At 58.9% G+C, this 15,244-nt stretch overlaps 1 protein-coding gene across 7 annotated transcripts in view; it reads left to right on the plus strand.

The window, feature by feature from the left end:
- The window catches only part of MINK1 (misshapen like kinase 1), a 43,615-nt gene that overhangs the window by 13,483 nt on the left and 14,888 nt on the right, over window positions 1–15,244 (plus strand). For all 7 annotated transcript variants that reach the window (XM_049637155.1, XM_049637149.1, XM_049637150.1 and 4 more), the window contains exon 2: window positions 14,275–14,340. In XM_049637155.1, the coding sequence (XP_049493112.1) occupies window positions 14,275–14,340 (66 nt within the window). The remainder of the gene's footprint in view (window positions 1–14,274; window positions 14,341–15,244) is intronic.

Below are 15,244 nucleotides of genomic sequence, written 5' to 3' on the forward strand. Positions count from 1 at the left end.
TCTCCCCCTCCTCCCTCTCCCCCTCCTCCCTCTCCCCCTCCTCCCTCCTCCTTCTCCTCCTCCTCCTCCTCCTCCTCCTCCTCCTCCTCCTCCCTTTTCCCTCCTCTTCCCATACTCTGTCCTTTCTTCCTCTCACCAGTGTCGCCTCCCGGAGACAGCCCTCCCCAGCCCAGTCTCCGGGGCCTCGGATCTGCGCCCTCCACCCCCACCCCCTCCAGCCCTCACCCATCCTCCACTCGGTTCTACTTTCTGTCTGCTTTCTGTGTTCATGCGCCACCGCTCTTCCCCCTACGTCCCCGTGACCCCAATGGTCTTAACAAGTGACCTCTTGACAGCATTTTCCCTTGCTCTCTGGGAGGTAGTCTGTTTGTAATGATTCTGCAAATCTGCAGCGCTTCGTGGATTTCAGAGCGTTCTGACATCCAGGAATTCTTGTGTGCCGGGACTGGGGAGGGAGGCTCTTGGACGATCCCGGACGTGCTGGTTTGCCTCCATCACATGGTGCCCAGGCCTTTGGTTCTCGGTGGCTGTTCCCTGCCGCAGCGCACTTACCATCCCGCACCTCCGAACCTTCCTGGGCTCGGTCTTCTGAGGTGGGACCTCTGCCCTTCCCGCCCACCCAGCCTCTGCCCGCTTCTGTTTCGTTCCCAAAGTGCGCTCCTGGCTCCTGGCTCCTCCGGGACGCCTTCCCTTGATCTCTTCTTGCCCGGTCGCGTCCCAGTCTTTGGATCTTTATCAATGTTCTTGTTTGGGTTTTGCCAACTATGTACGAGTTCACTGCTTTAAAAAAGTGCCCTTTCCATTGATACGTAGTATTTACGAAGCGTATGAATCACGGAGCGCCGGTTCACGTGACAAAAAGGGACTCACTTTTGCCAGCTGCCCGGTGTGTTGCTTTTAAGTGAATATTCGTGGATGATTAGAAGAGAGGAGAGAAACCCAAAACTAGCATTAGAAACCATTGATTGCATCAGGGAGGAAGGAAGGTTTTTCTAGAGAGCACCAACTTTCTTTTCTCTTTTCTTTCTTTCTTTTTTTTTTTTTAAGTTTTATTAAGTAGTTTCTACAGCCATCACGTGGCTCAAACTCATGACGCTAAGATTGAGTCGGATGGTCTTCCACCTGAGCTAGCCAGGTGCCCCAACTTTCTTTTAGTTTTGTATTTATCGTTCAGCAGACAGATTTGGAATGTGGCCCTGACCCCCAAGAACTTAGCCTGGCAGAGGAGACAGACGACTACAGAATTTTTCACACGGATGGAACTGGTGCCACGAAAGGGGCAGTAGAGGGTCCCGTGGGAGCAGGTGGGCAGTCCGGGAAGCCTCCTGGAGGAGGCCGTGTCTGCCCTGAGCTCTGGAGCGGCGGGCCGGCCGGGAGCGCTGCGATTGGAGGAGCGAACGGCAGGCACAGAGCCCCAGGTTCCAGCTCCACCTTGGCAAACATGTCACTCCTTGGAGCCTTGGTTTTCTCATTTGTGAAATGGGCGATAACTCCTGCCTGGCTCACTTCCCTTGCAGGGTATGAGGTGCCGATGAGACGGTGGCCGTGAGCCATCCGGCTGCGACGTGCAGCGTTTGGCTGTTGGGCGCGGTGGCCCCCAGCCGCAAGGTGACAGAACTGACTGCTGGCCAGAGACAGAAGCGGGTTCCGTGGCAGAGCCATGATCAGACTGCCGTGACTCCATATGACACGTTAACAGCCAAGTCCCTTAGTCGCCGGGGAGGCGGAGGAAAGGCCGATGCGGGGCGCGGCCTTCACCCCCGAGGCCAGAGGGTGCCCCCCTTCTCTCTTTCCCCCAGAGCACCCTGTGGGCAGGCCGAGCCTCGGAAGCAGGCTGTTTATCTTTTAGGTGTTGGGGTTTATTTTTAAACTTCTGACTGTGGTGGTATTTATTTCTTCCTTTCCCTTTCCCCACTTTCTGCAGCTCAGCCTCAGAAAGAGACCATCTGTCCCCTGCCTTGCCTGTGGCCATTTTAGAACCAGCACCGGGCTGCCGGCCCCCCTTCTCCCCGCCTCCCTCCCCACTGCCCTTTGCCCACGCCGCTCCCCAGGCACCCTCCAGCTCACCAGGGGGGTCCCGGTCTGCGCAGCCGGGTCTGGGGGCAGCCCGGGCATCGAGGCACGCGGGGGACCGCTCCCCCCCCTCCTCGCGTGGGCAGGGCCCTCTGCTCTGACTGGTTTCCCATTAGAGCAGTCTTTGTGCTTGTGCGTGCGTCGTGTCTGAACCTGTTCCTGCCTCTGCGCGCGCGTGTCCTTCTGCCACAGGGACCGGGAGGAGAGACTCGAACTGTCCCACCCCCAGCACATAAACGTCTCCTGGTTTCTGTCCTTCCCCTCTGCTCCCTCCGTCCCGCGCTGCACCCCCACTGAGCACGTGAGGACACGTGTGGTGGTCACCGACCCGAGGGCCGTACTTCCCCGCGTGGAGCCAGAACCCGAGGGTCCGATTCGGCCCCGGTGTGAGGGGCAGGTTGGCCAGACAGGGGTGGACGGTCGGGTTTGGGAGCAGGGGACATGGGGAAAGGCGTCTTTGCAGGTTTTCTTTACTACTGGACGTGCTGGCCTCCGGGGAGCCAGTGGGGGCTTAACCCTCCTGGTGCTCGCGCCCTCCTGGCCCTGGGCAGTGGGTGGGCTTCCTTCCTCGTCCCTGGGGCACGGGGTTCGCCAGAGGGCCAGGCTTGGCTTCGAGCCTGCTTTCCCTGCAAGCCCTCGGGGTAGAAACGGGCTGATGACACCCTGCCCCCCACGCGTGTCGCAGGCACGGGGGTCCCGGGCACAACGCTGGCTCCCCCAGGAGGGCCGTCTCCCACGGGGCTGGGGGGGGTGGGGAGGTGTTCTGATGAGAGACCCCGGCCCCTCTGGTGCCCCGGCCACCGCCCCTGCGACCCCCCCTCACCCGCACACTCTTCCTCAGAGACACGCCCCCACCTGTGGCACTGTGGGCGTCCATGCACACGCGTCCTCTGCTCGTGCAGAGGCTGCTCACGGCCAAGCGAAGGGGGTCAGTGTGTACGCCCCTGTGCGGAGTACTGCCCCCTCCACGTGTCCCGGGGACCGGCCTGCTAGGGCACCTGTCTACCCTGCCCCTCAGCCCCCTGCCCTGCCCGGCTTGGCTGCGGTGCTCCGGGCTGGCCGTGGTCCTCTGGCCCCGGGGGTGGGGTTTGAAGCTGCTCTGCAGGGCAGGGCAGCCCCGTTCAAGCTCGCGCAGGCTGGGGCCCTTCCCCCAGGCCGGGCCTTGGTACCACGTCGCCCCTGCCCCTCGTCCCCTTTGTGGGGGCCTCCTCGGTCACAGGAAGAGCTCAGGAAAACAGGCCTATTGTGTGGGGCTGCCGTGTGCAGCCCGGTCTCCGCACCAGATAAGTGGAGGCTCCGGGTCCCTGGCAGCCGCCGATCCAGGCTCTTCCACGCGGGAGAGGCATCTGGCGCAGGATTCCGCTGCACCGCCTCGGGTCCTGCTGTGGACACGGCTCCCCACTCTCTTCCCTGGAGCCCCTTCCCCGTCCGCCTGGTAGGAGTGAGCCTGCCTCCGCTGGGGGGGGCGAGGGGGGGCGCCTGCGGCCCCTCCCCCAGCCCTGGCCCTCCTGTCCAGGGCAGCATGGCACCTCTGGGCCCCGGTTACAGTGGCAGGACCTGCCAGGGCGCATCCCAGTGAGTGACACTGCTGGGCCTGCAGCACAGGGCAGACCAGCCCTTCCCCAGGCCTTGTGGTTCTAGTTCTTTCTACCACTCCAGAGCCTCCTAGAATCTTCTGGGAGTTCTGAGTGGATAGACCCTTCTAGCTCTGAAATTCTGTATTTATAAGACCCTGGTGGGAGGAGGGGAGGGCCTGGCTGGCTCAGTCAGTAGAGCGCGTGACTCTTAATCTCAGGGTTGTGAGTTCGGAGCCCCGTGTGGGGTGTAGGCCCCCAGGTCAGCAGAAAAGTAGGGGGTTGGTTTCCGCATCCTGCCTCCTTGCCCTGCAGTCGGCTAACCTCTCACGTTGTGGCATATGTGACTCCTGTCGGCGTGTTCCTTCCCTCTGTGTTGGTGTCTGACTTAGAAGCTCCTAGAAGGCACAGCCAGGGTATTTAAGGAGGCACTGTTTGACAGGCTCTTAAAAAAGATGTGGTGATAACAATTTGCATTTGCTCAAGTACTTCACAAAACCTTCACCCCTCGGGGGGTTTCGTGGACCCGAGCAGACAGTGCAGGAGGTGTGGGGGGAGGCCTACCTTAGTGCAACCGGGCTGGAGACCCGGGCTCAGCCCTGCCAGGTCTGGGCCACTTGTGAGAAATGTGCCCCCGGCCCTAAGGTGCTTGCCTCCTTTGGCCCATCTGTCACCTGCCCCTTTCCTCCTGGACCCCGCAGGGTCTAGGCCCTCCTGTCCCTGTCTGGGAATTCCCCCCAGTTGTGAGGGAGGAGCTGGGGTCTCTCCTTCCCTTGCCCGACGGCCTTGACCTCAGCCCTGAACTTCAGTTAGTAGCCCCACTGCCTCCACGTCGCAGCACCCCGAACCCGACTGCTCTTGGGAGGAGGACGCGGCCTTCCTCTGTACCCTGACCTCAGTCCCAGGGGCTCCCCGCTTCGGGAAGGGGAAGGAGGTGTCAGCTGGGGCCTCAGCCCTGCTGCTTGTCAGAGTTGTGAGTTGTGAGCGCCGTTTCCCCTTTTCTTCCTCCAGATGGGAGTCTTAGGGGGGGGAAGCAGGCGAGAGAGAGCCAGGCGCTGGCCCTGGGGGTCACCATTTAGGACTGAGGAGGAGGGTCCAGAGGGACAGTCCCTTCCTCCTGCCCTTGGTGTGTCCTCGCACGCGGTGCCTGTGCACCCAGCCGACTCCCCTCAGCTGTCCTTGCTGCGTGGGGCCCACAAGCGCCAAGTCGCCCAGCATCGGAGGAGCGCCTGGAACCGGAGGAGACCGGCCTGGGGGCCGGGCGGTCCTGTGCGCGGACCACACCACCCAGCTGGGGGGACCCCACCCTTGCAGCGCATGTGTGGCCACCACCGCGGCCGCCTCTTTGCATCTGAACGTGCGTCATCAGACATGGCGAGTGGCGTCACGCAGGAAAGCCAGCACCCCTAACCTGGCCCTGCCACTCTGCTCTGCCACTTGTGCCCGAGCCCCGCCCGGCAGCCGTCGCTTCCGGCATTGTTACGACGCCCTCTGTGTCTTCCCTCGCGGCCTGGAGGCTCACCTGGAGGCATTACAAAGTTGTTTGTTTTTTTTTAATTTTTTTTTTTTTAAACATTTATTTATTTTTGAGACAGAGAGAGACAGAGCATGAATGGGGGAGGGTCAGAGAGAGGGAGACACAGAATCTGAAACAGGTTCCAGGCTCTGAGCTGTCAGCACAGAGCCCGACGCGGGGCTCGAACTCACGGACCGCGAGATCATGACCTGAGCCGAAGTCGGACATTTAACCGACTGAGCCACCCAGGCGCCCCATTTTTTTTTTTTTAATTTTTTAATGTTTGTTTATTTTTGAGGGACAGGATAGAGACAGAGCGTGAGCAGGGGAGGGGCAGAGAGAGAGAGGGAGACCACAGAATCCGAAGCAGGCCCGACGCGGGGCTCAAACCCACGAACTGCCAGATGGTGACCTGAGCTGAAGTTGGAGGCTTGACTGACCCAGCCCCCCAGGCGCCGCACGTTACAAAGTTGTAACGTTTGTAAAACATGGAAGGTGAGAAAGGCTTCAGCACAGAAGCTCTTGCGAGGGAAAGAGCGCAGACGGTAAGTCTGCGCCCTCACCGTGCAGCAACGTGCGGCCGACCCTGGCCTGCCAGGGTGCCCGGGGCACGGACGCCCGCAGCCCCAGGTCTGCGTGGTCTCGGCCTCCCCGCAAACTTAACCACCGATGGCCTGCTTCCACTGCAAGCCTTAGCGACCCACGGTCAGGGGATTGTGCGCTGCGAGAAAGAAAGCATACGGGAGGGGCGCCTGGGTGGCTCAGTCGGTTAAGCGTCCGACTTCAGCTCAGGTCACGATCTCGCGGTCCGCGAGTTCGAGCCCCGCGTCGGGCTCTGGGCTGACGGCTCAGAGCCTGGAGCCTGCTTCTGATTCTCTGTCTCCCTCTCTCTCTGCCCCTCCCCCGTTCATGCTGTGTCTCTCTCTGTCTCAAAAATAAATAAAAAACGTTAAAAAAAAAAAAAAAACATATGGGAGAGAAAACGCATTTCCAGTGCTGGCCTCTGTTCACGGAAGAAATCCGCGGGTGCGGGGCCCGCGTGCTTCACGCGCGTGTTCGGAGTCCGCTGTGGTCCCGCGTGTGAGGCCTTTTCACTCAGGCCCGTCCGGCGTGGCGCCCGCGTACCCCCCGAGCGGTGTTCCACCCGTAAAGAGCTTCTGTCCCGGGCGGGAGACGAGACACGTAACCATGTGACGAGTAGCGATGGGGTCCCGCTGGCCCGGGGCCAGGTCGGATCGAGGGAAGGCTGCGTCACGGGCTCCGGAGCCCGTCAGCTGCTTGCCTTTGGACAAGTCGCTTCCCTTCCCCGAGCCTCCGTTTCCTCATCTGTCGGCCGGAAACGACAGCGGCTTCCGTGTCCTGCAGTCCCGTGGGGTTCAGTTACTCGGTACGTGTAAGGCTCGTGGAGTGGGGCTGGCCACCAGGAGTAATTTTCACCACCTTTCAGTCCAGAATCTCACTGCGGTCTGATGCGGCACAGCCGCTGTTTTGGCTCCGGGGGCGGTTCCGGGTTCCTGGTGACACCAGGGGACAGCTGGAATCCATCGGGCGTCCTGTCCTCACTTCCACCCCCTCCACTCTGCCCTGTTCTCGGGGGCCCTCCTCCCACTAACAGCCTCCGCGTTCCCGCGTCTGACCTGCTCACGGCCTCTCCAGCCCTGTCTCCGTGTGCCGTCTGGCGTGTTCCCTCTGGGTCCTAGTCGGGGAACGGCTGGTGCGGGAGGTCCGCCCCAGCGTGTCTTTTCTCTGTGGCCTTGGACTGCCTACCTTGGGTCGGGAACCCGGCTGAGGGCCAGGAGCTGTGACTCGGGGAAGGAAGGAACCAAATCGGGGGGTACCTGGCCGGCCCAGCCGGTGGGGAACGTGTGACTCTTGATCTCAGGGTCGTCAGTTGGAACCCCACGTTGGGTGTAGGTATTACTTAAAGCTTTAAAGAGCAAAGAAATGAGACCAAATGGTTGGGAACATGGTCCCTTAGGCAAAGGAGCTCTGAGCAGGGCAACGCAGGCCTCGGAGTCAAAAGTTTTTAGGGCAGAGCTCGGCTCTGCCACTTTCTGGCTGTACTCGACTCCGGGCAGGAAACACACTTGTTCCAAACGCCCTTCACCCGTGACTCGAGCGAGCCACCAGCACCTTCCTCCACGTCTGTCATGACCCTGTACTTCCAGAGCCCTCAGCAGCGCCAGGAAGAACGAAGATGCCAGGTTGCCAGCTACTTAATTGTTAAAGGGCTGTGGGAAGAGTGGGCCGCGAGACAGGTGTCTGAGACAGACGTGTAAGCGGGACGGGTAAGGGCCACACGGAAGGGACAGGTGATAGCGTCCCCTGCCCGTAGGAGAGCACCGGAGGGCTCTTAGACCCTGCTGCCCTCACTAGAGCCCCTCCCTGAACTCCTGGACTTGGGAAGGGTGTTGTCCTAGTGCCCTGATGTGTCTGTGGCACAGACAAGCCCCTCGCTTATAATTAAAGTGTTTGCCTCCCCCCTCAGACTGTCAGCAACCTCGTGGCAAAGACCACCTCATTTCATTCACCGCTGTATTCCTGAGCCCAGCACAGACCCTGGCGCACGGGGAGGAAGTGATGACATAGTCATTAGGTTGACAGCTTTGTGGGGTGTGGACTTGAGCATTTAGAACCATAGAGAGTGAGCCGGAATGTTTTCTTCTCTTGTTGGTGGGGACCCCAGAGAGCTTAAGTGACTTACCCCCAGACACACAGCCTCTTAGCAGCAGAGCCAAAAACGGGAACCGAGTTCCCTAACTCTGAATCATGTAGATTTTATCATTTTCTGTGCTTGGCTCAGGACTCCGTATGTGTTACCAGACCAAGAGCACTTTGAGGGCCCCCTCCCACGTTTGTAGGGTTACTTTCTTCGTGTGGAAACCGTCCCCGATCAAAACAGTCTATTGAGTGCCGTGGGACATGCTCATCAGATTTTTTTTTTTTTTAATTGTGTTTTGTTTTTATGAAGTAATCTCTGTGCCCAGCGTGGGGCTCAGACTCACGACCCTGAGTTCTAGAGTCCCATGTTCTTCTGCCTGAGCCAGGCGGGCACCCCAGCTTTATCGATACAGAGCTCACATAGCACAGGATTCCGTGAAGTAGACTTTGGTGGATTCACAGACTTGCTGTCGCCACAGTCCAATGTCAGAGCGTTATCATCAGCCCCAAGTAAAGGCCCGTGCCCGCTGGGAGTCCCCACCGTTCCCCTGCTCCTGGAAGCCGCCACTACTTTCTGCCCCTACGGATTTGCCTGCCGTTGACATTGCACAGAAACGGAGCCATTCAACACGGGGCCTTGCGACCGGCTTCTTCCACTTAGCGTGTTTTCAGGGCTCGTCCACGTTGTGGTGTGGGTCATTGTTTCATACCTTCTCGTTGCCAAATAATATTCTGTTGCATGGGTATTTATCCGTTCACCAGCTGATGGACATTGGGTTATTGCCGCTTCTTGGCTGCTGCGAATAACAGTCACGTGAACACTACGTGTACAGATTCCTGTGTGTACGTACGTTTTCCGTTCTCTGGGACGTCTACTTGCTGAGTCATGTGGGAACTTTCTGTCTTACATTTTGTGGAACTGCCAAACTGTTTCCCAAAGTAGCTGCACCGTTCTCCACATCCTCGCCAGTGCGTGTCGCTGTCTGTCCTTTTGAGTTAGCCCGTTAGTGGCCGTGTGTGGCTAACGATGCTGAACATCTGTTCGGGTGCTTATTGGCCACACTGTAGATCCTTGGAGAAATGTCTATTCAGATCCTTTGCCCGCTTTTTTTTTTTTTAACTTTTAATCTTTTATTTATTTTTGAGAGAGAGAGAGTGTGTGAGCGCGTGTGTGTGTGTGAGCAGGGGAGGGAAAGAGAGAGAGGGAGAATCTGAAGCAGGCTCCAGGCTCCGAGCTGTCAGCACAGAGCCCGACATGGGGCTCGAACCCACAAACCGTGAGATCGTGACCTGAGCCAAAGTTGGACGTTTGAGCCACCCAGGTGCCCTCCTTTGCCTACTTTTTAATTGGGTTGTCTTTTTGTTATTTTATTCTTAAGGAGTCCTTTTTGTATTCTGGATACAAGTCCCTTATCTGATATTTATTTTTTCATTTATTCATTCATTTATTTGAAGCTGATTCATGTATTATTTCTGAGAGAGGGAGAGAGAGTGGGCGTGTGTGTGCGTGCACAAGTCGGGGAGGGGCACAGAGGGGGAGACAGAATCCGAAGGAGGCTCCAGGCTCTGAGCTGAGGCTCAAACTCATGAACCATGAGATCATGACCTGAGCCGAAGTCAGATGCTTAGCCAACTGAGCCACCCAGGTGGCCATCTGGTACATAATTTAAAATGTTTTCTCTCATTATGTGGGTTGTCTTTTCACTTTCTTGTTGGTGTCCTTTGAAGCTCAAAAGTTTTAAATTTTGAGGAAATCCAATTTATGGTTTTTGTTGTTGTTTATGCTTTTGGTGTCATTTGTAAGAAACCATTGCCTGATCCAAGGTCATAAAAATTTACTCCTGTGTTCTCTTTTAAGGTTTCTGTGGTGTTAGGGGGCAGGGGAAAAAAAAGATTTCTATGATTTTAGCTCTTATATTTTTAGGTCTGTGATCCATTTTGCGTTAATATTTGTCTATGGTATGAGGTAGGGATCCAGTGTCATTCTTTTGTATGTGGACACTCAGTTGCCCCAGCATCATTTGTTGAAAAGACTGTGGAATGACTTGGTACTCTTGTTGAAAATCAACTGACCACAAACTCAAGAGTTAATTTTTGGATTCTTTAGTTCCAGTCCATTGATCTATATGTCCATTGTTATGCCAGTGCCACACTGTCTTTATCGCTGTGCCTATGTAGTCAGTTTTGAAATCGGGAAGTGTGAGTCTTCCAACTTGGTTCTTTTTCAAGATTGTTTGTGTCTTCTGGATCCCTTGCATTTCCATAGGATTTTTAGGATAAGCTGGTCAGTTTCTGCAAAAATGCCCACTGGGATTTTGATAGAAGTGCATCGAATCTATAGATACTAACAATATTAAGCGTTCTGATCCATGAACGTGGGAAATCTTTCTGTTTACGTAAGTCTTTAACTTATTCCAACAATGTCTATAGTTTTCAGTGCACGTGTCTGACACTTTGGCTAAATGTATTCTTCTGGATGCTAGTATGAATGGAGTTGATTTCTTAATTTCATTTTTGGGTTATTCGTTGTAGTACATAGAAATACAGTTGGTTTTTGTTTATTAGTCTTATATCCTGCAACCTTGCTGAATTCATTGATTAGTTCTAGTAGATTTTTAGTAGATTCCTTGGAATTTTTGCACCCTTGATTATGTCATCTGCACACAGAGACAGTTTCCTTTCTTCTTTTCCAACCTGGATGCCTTTTATTTTTTCTTTCCTAATCACCCTGGCGAGAACCACCAGTGTAACATTGAATAGAAATGGCAAGAGTTGACAACCTCGTCTTACTCTCAGATTATTTTTTAAAAATGCACGTCCCCTTAGTCCTGTTCTTGAGAAACTTATCTCACCGTCTCCACCGTGACATCGAAGTCGGAATTCATGGGTGGGATAGCTTGGGAAGACTTTCAGGGAGGACTTCCTGAAAACAGTGGGATTTGGCTTGGCTGACAGGAAAAGGTCATTTGTAGGCAGGGCTGGTGTGAGGACGGAGGGGCTGAGGGGCCATCACGGGAGGGCAGTCGTTCATCAGTTCGTGGCGCAGAGATGCTGCCCACGCTGCCGCCCGAGGTCACGCAGACCTACTGCTACCGGGGACCCCACACCCCGTCCCCTGCCAGTACCTCCCTGAGGCGCAGCTTCTCGGAGTGTGTTAGAACCCCCGGGAGGGGCGGGGGGGGGGGCAGGCATCTCTTAAATGTACAGATTCTGCTCCTCCCCCCAGGCCTGTGTGCTAAACCAGAGCCCCTGGAGCCAGATCCTAGGAGTCCGTTCCCAAGTGATTCTCCTGTACCGTGACATTTGAGAGCCCGCACCCCGGACACCCTGTGTAGGCCTCTCTTCCCCAGCTTCTCCTCCCTATCCGGGCCCCCACCTGAGTGTGAGCACCGAGAGGAAGAGCTGGAGGAGGCCTCCAGCAGTGTCGTCATGGGGCTGGGCCTGCGTGCAGGGGCCGGGACTGGCTGGTGCTCCCCAGGAGCAGAGCACCTCCTCCGGAGGGTCCTCCGGATCCCCAGCGAAGAGAGTGACTGAGCACGCGGACAAGGCACGTTCCAAGGGCCCGCGTGTGAGGCCAGATCAGTGCAGGAATCCCACTTGAACTGTGCCTTCTGAATCCTCGGGTGTGTGCGTCGGGGAGAAGCCAGACTTGTGCCGCGTCACCACTGTAAGCCCGTGGGGCGTGCCGTCTACACAAGGTGGGATGTATACGGACACACACGCCCTCACGGGCCCCAAGAGAGCCATCCAGCGCGCCTCATCGGTCCCCTGTCTCTCTGTCTTCTTCCTCCGCGGGCATGAGACGCCTTCCTGTCTCCACAACCATTTGTCTGCCCTGCTGCCTGTCACCTGATCCCTTCCTCTTGGCCAGGCTTCCCCAGGGGCTGCTGTGCCCCTGGGCTCCGCTGCCCCTCACCCGCAGCCCCTCTGGCCACACGGATGTTCCCGGTGCTCCCCCCAGGCGTGCTCCCCCCAGGCTGTCCTGCTATCCCCGTGGGGATGCACAACTGTTCCTCAGAGGCCAGCCTCAGCTCCTCTGTTCCTCCTTCCTGTCCGCTCCACCCAGTGTGGTCTCCTCCAGGAGCCTGTGGGACGTGCCAGGCCTGACTGATGGCTGTCCCTGAGGCTGTGAGAGGGACCTTTTCCCAGTCCGACGCCCCGAACCGGTCAGTGCCCGCGTCCTCCTGGAAGGTTGCTCTGCAGGAGCCTCCGCTCCACTGGAAGCTTCTCGAAGCCTGGACAGCCCACAGCGTTCTTCTGGCATAAAATCCGCACCGCTGCCTCGGGGCACTTGGCCTGTCGACTGCGGGTCCATCGGGGACCCTCCGTGCTTCTTGTGTGTTGGCCTCCTGTTGTGTCCGCTGGGGCATCGCCACCCTGGATTATCTGTGCTCGGTAAACGTTTAACAGGTGAGAGAAGCAAGGGACAGCTGCCTTACAGATCTCCCTGCTCAGGGCCCAGCCCGGCCCAGGGCGGGCACAGACCCAGCCTCGGAAATTATCCACCAGCTGGCTACCGATGGGGGCAGCGCAACCGGCATGGAGGTGTCGGGACTCTGTTCCGGGAGCTGGAGGGGACCGGGAGGCAGGAGCCCGGGGCCGGGGCGGGACTGAGAGGAGGGGAGGAAGGACAGGGTGACCGGTGTGGAAAACGGTGCCGCTGTTGACAGGCGGAGAAGGGACAGCCTCCCGAGCATGTTCCGTGCAAGCTGTCGGGCACCGTGACTGCGTGTCACATGCCTGGTCTCGACCTGATTCTCGGAACGACCCTTCCCAGCAGGTGCGGCCGTCCTGGTTTGTGGGTCAGGAAACGGGCTTGGAACCGCAAACCCGGACACTGTGTCTGACCTCAAGGATGGCTTTCATACCCCTGTGTCTCCCACACACGTGAGGAGGAGGTGGGTCGGGGTCCGAGATGAGCTCTGTCTGTGCCGGTTTGAGGTGTTCGCGGTGCAGTGGTCGGACTCGTGGGGGCATCGTGCTTCCCATTGGCTGAGGAGCACCCGTCTTGCCGTCTCCGTCCGTGTCGGAAGCGGGGACCTGCCCACAGGCAGAGGTCGGTGGTGCCAGCGCGGGTGAGCCCGTCCTGGGGGCTGCGGGGCCCCCTCCCCGAGCGTGGAGCTGCGGGCGCTCGAGAGAACGGGGCCCGGTCTCCTCGCACGTCTCGGTTCAGACAGACCTGGCGTTGGTCCCCCCACGGTGACAGCTTGTCCGTCTCCCGTGGGCCCGCTGTTTGTTTGAGACCCGGTCGAGGTTGCCTTGTTGGTGTGGTTTTGGTTTCGGCCACACAGAGCCACGACATCCCGGGCCGGTCAGCGCGGCCCCGAGGGGAGGGGCAGCCCTGCCCCGCGGACGACCCGAGCGGTCGGGATGTGCCGTCGGCCCCGGGCTGCGCTCGCTGCTTCCCTTTCTTCCGGCTCCGGGACACGGTGGCGTACGCTGTGACCAGGGAGGTCGGTGTGGATGCTCTGCGGGGGCCTCGGGCTGGTGTCTCCCTGCTGATGGCAGTGGACCAAGGGTGAGGGGCTCTTGCGTTTGGTTTTCCAGAAATCCTAGCTTGGTTTTCAGAGTCGGGGCGAAAGGAGTTTCGGGTCATATCCTTTTCGGGTTGTCGGCACAGAGGCCCCGGCCCGGCTCTTCTCGTGACGTCCTCCCCGCGTGTGGGGCCCCTCGGGCTGGCGCGCCCAGCCTCCCGCTCCGAATCGAGTCCCGCCGGCGGGGGTGCGGGTGGCCGCCCAGCAGCTGTGGTCCCGCGGGCCGTGAGCCTCTGTGGAGGCTTTGTCTGAGCCCCGTGCCTCTCCTGGCACCGCTGGCTCCGGAAAGCGGGGACTGAGAGTGCCGCGCGTCCCCACCGCCCCTCCCGGAGGCCCTCTCGCTGTCACCTGCTCTCCCCGAGAGTGCCCCCAGCCCCGGCCCAGAAGCCCTGGGTCTCAGGACCGGGAAGAGGAGGGACAGGGACCCAGGAGGGAGGCTCTCGAATCCGGCCCCCCGCTGGCTTTCCCCGTCCCTGCTTCTACAAAGTGAAATAACAGTGCCGATTAACTCCCATTGCACACGTGCTCCGTGCCAGGCAGGGGCTCAGGCTTTTCATGGGCGTCGCCTCACTTCAAATTGACCCCAGCTCCGGGGGCGCGTCCTCGGGCGCCCCCGCTTCGCACGTGAGGCCACAGACTCAGCGTGTCACTGAGCGTGAAGTCAGGAGCACGTCTGGAAAGCCGCCTGGTCCCCAACGTCCATTTTCTCTCACCTTCTTCTGACTTTTCCTCTAGAACGTGAACTCTGAACCAGCCCAGGAAAAGCGCAGCTGGCCGTCGGGGTTCCCCTGAGGCCCTTCGTAGTATACCAGGGTGCCCTCTTCCCACTGGATCCCTCTTCCCCGCTCTGGCTCATAGTCCCGTTCTGAGGCCCTGACGCTTCCTCCTTCTCCCCCTCTCGTCCCCCTCCCCGCAGGACCCCGCTGGAATCTTTGAACTGGTGGAGGTTGTGGGCAATGGAACTTACGGGCAGGTGTACAAGGTGAGACTCACGTGTGGGAGGGTGCCCGTCGTCCGCGGGGCCCTGTCGGGACGGTGACAGAAGTGGACCATAGGTCTGGGGATCGGGGGGGGGGGGGGGGGGGAGGGGCGCGGGGAGAGAGGGTAACAATGACGGGGGAGGGGAGCCCAGGAGGGGGGCTGTTTTCGCTGGCCTGTGTGGCGAGCGCAGACGTGCTGGGTGCTGCGGGAGCAGGCCTGGTACCGGGTGGGTGCGGGCAGGGGCGCGGGCCGGGGTGCTCCCCTGGGGACTCAGCGAGGCTGTAGGTTGGCTGCTCCCAAGGCCGCAGGGAGACCCAGCCTTGCAGTTGGTGGAGCTCCGGGGCCTCCTGGGCGGAAGTGGTGTGCCTGAGCTCCCGAAGCCGCCACCCCTCTCCCCCCCACAAAGTAGCATCTCCCCACCGGCTGCCTGTAGCGTTAGCCTGGCGGCACCCTTGGAGGGGGGAGACTGCCCGCCCGGCAGATGAGTCCAGGGAGGGTGCTGCCCCAGAGCTGGAGGCCCCGAGGGCACAGGCCCCAGCAGGGAGCTGAGCCCGTTCACACGTCCCCGTGTCGCAGGGGTCACGGGGACCACCCTGCAAGCTTTGGGGAAAAGGCATCCCCGGTTCACCCATCTCTTGCCTGGTCGTTGCCATGGCAAGAGTAGCTCTGTTCTCTACTGCCTCTCTGGGCTTGGGGTCTCAAATGACTGCTGAGGATAAAGATAATCCACGGGCTGGCCATACCCATGTCCGTCCCCACAAGGGGCTGCCTCCCCCCACCCTGCCCTTCCCTGGGAGGGCTTGGACCTTCCTGTCCGAGGCTTCTGCTAGGAACGTCAGAAGGCTGGGGGGAGGGGGAATGGCAGGGACGCGCTCTAGAAGTTACTTTCCCACTCACACTGGTGA

The sequence above is a fragment of the Panthera uncia genome, chromosome E1 (genome assembly GCF_023721935.1).
Source record: "Panthera uncia isolate 11264 chromosome E1, Puncia_PCG_1.0, whole genome shotgun sequence".
Lineage (NCBI taxonomy): Eukaryota > Metazoa > Chordata > Mammalia > Carnivora > Felidae > Panthera > Panthera uncia.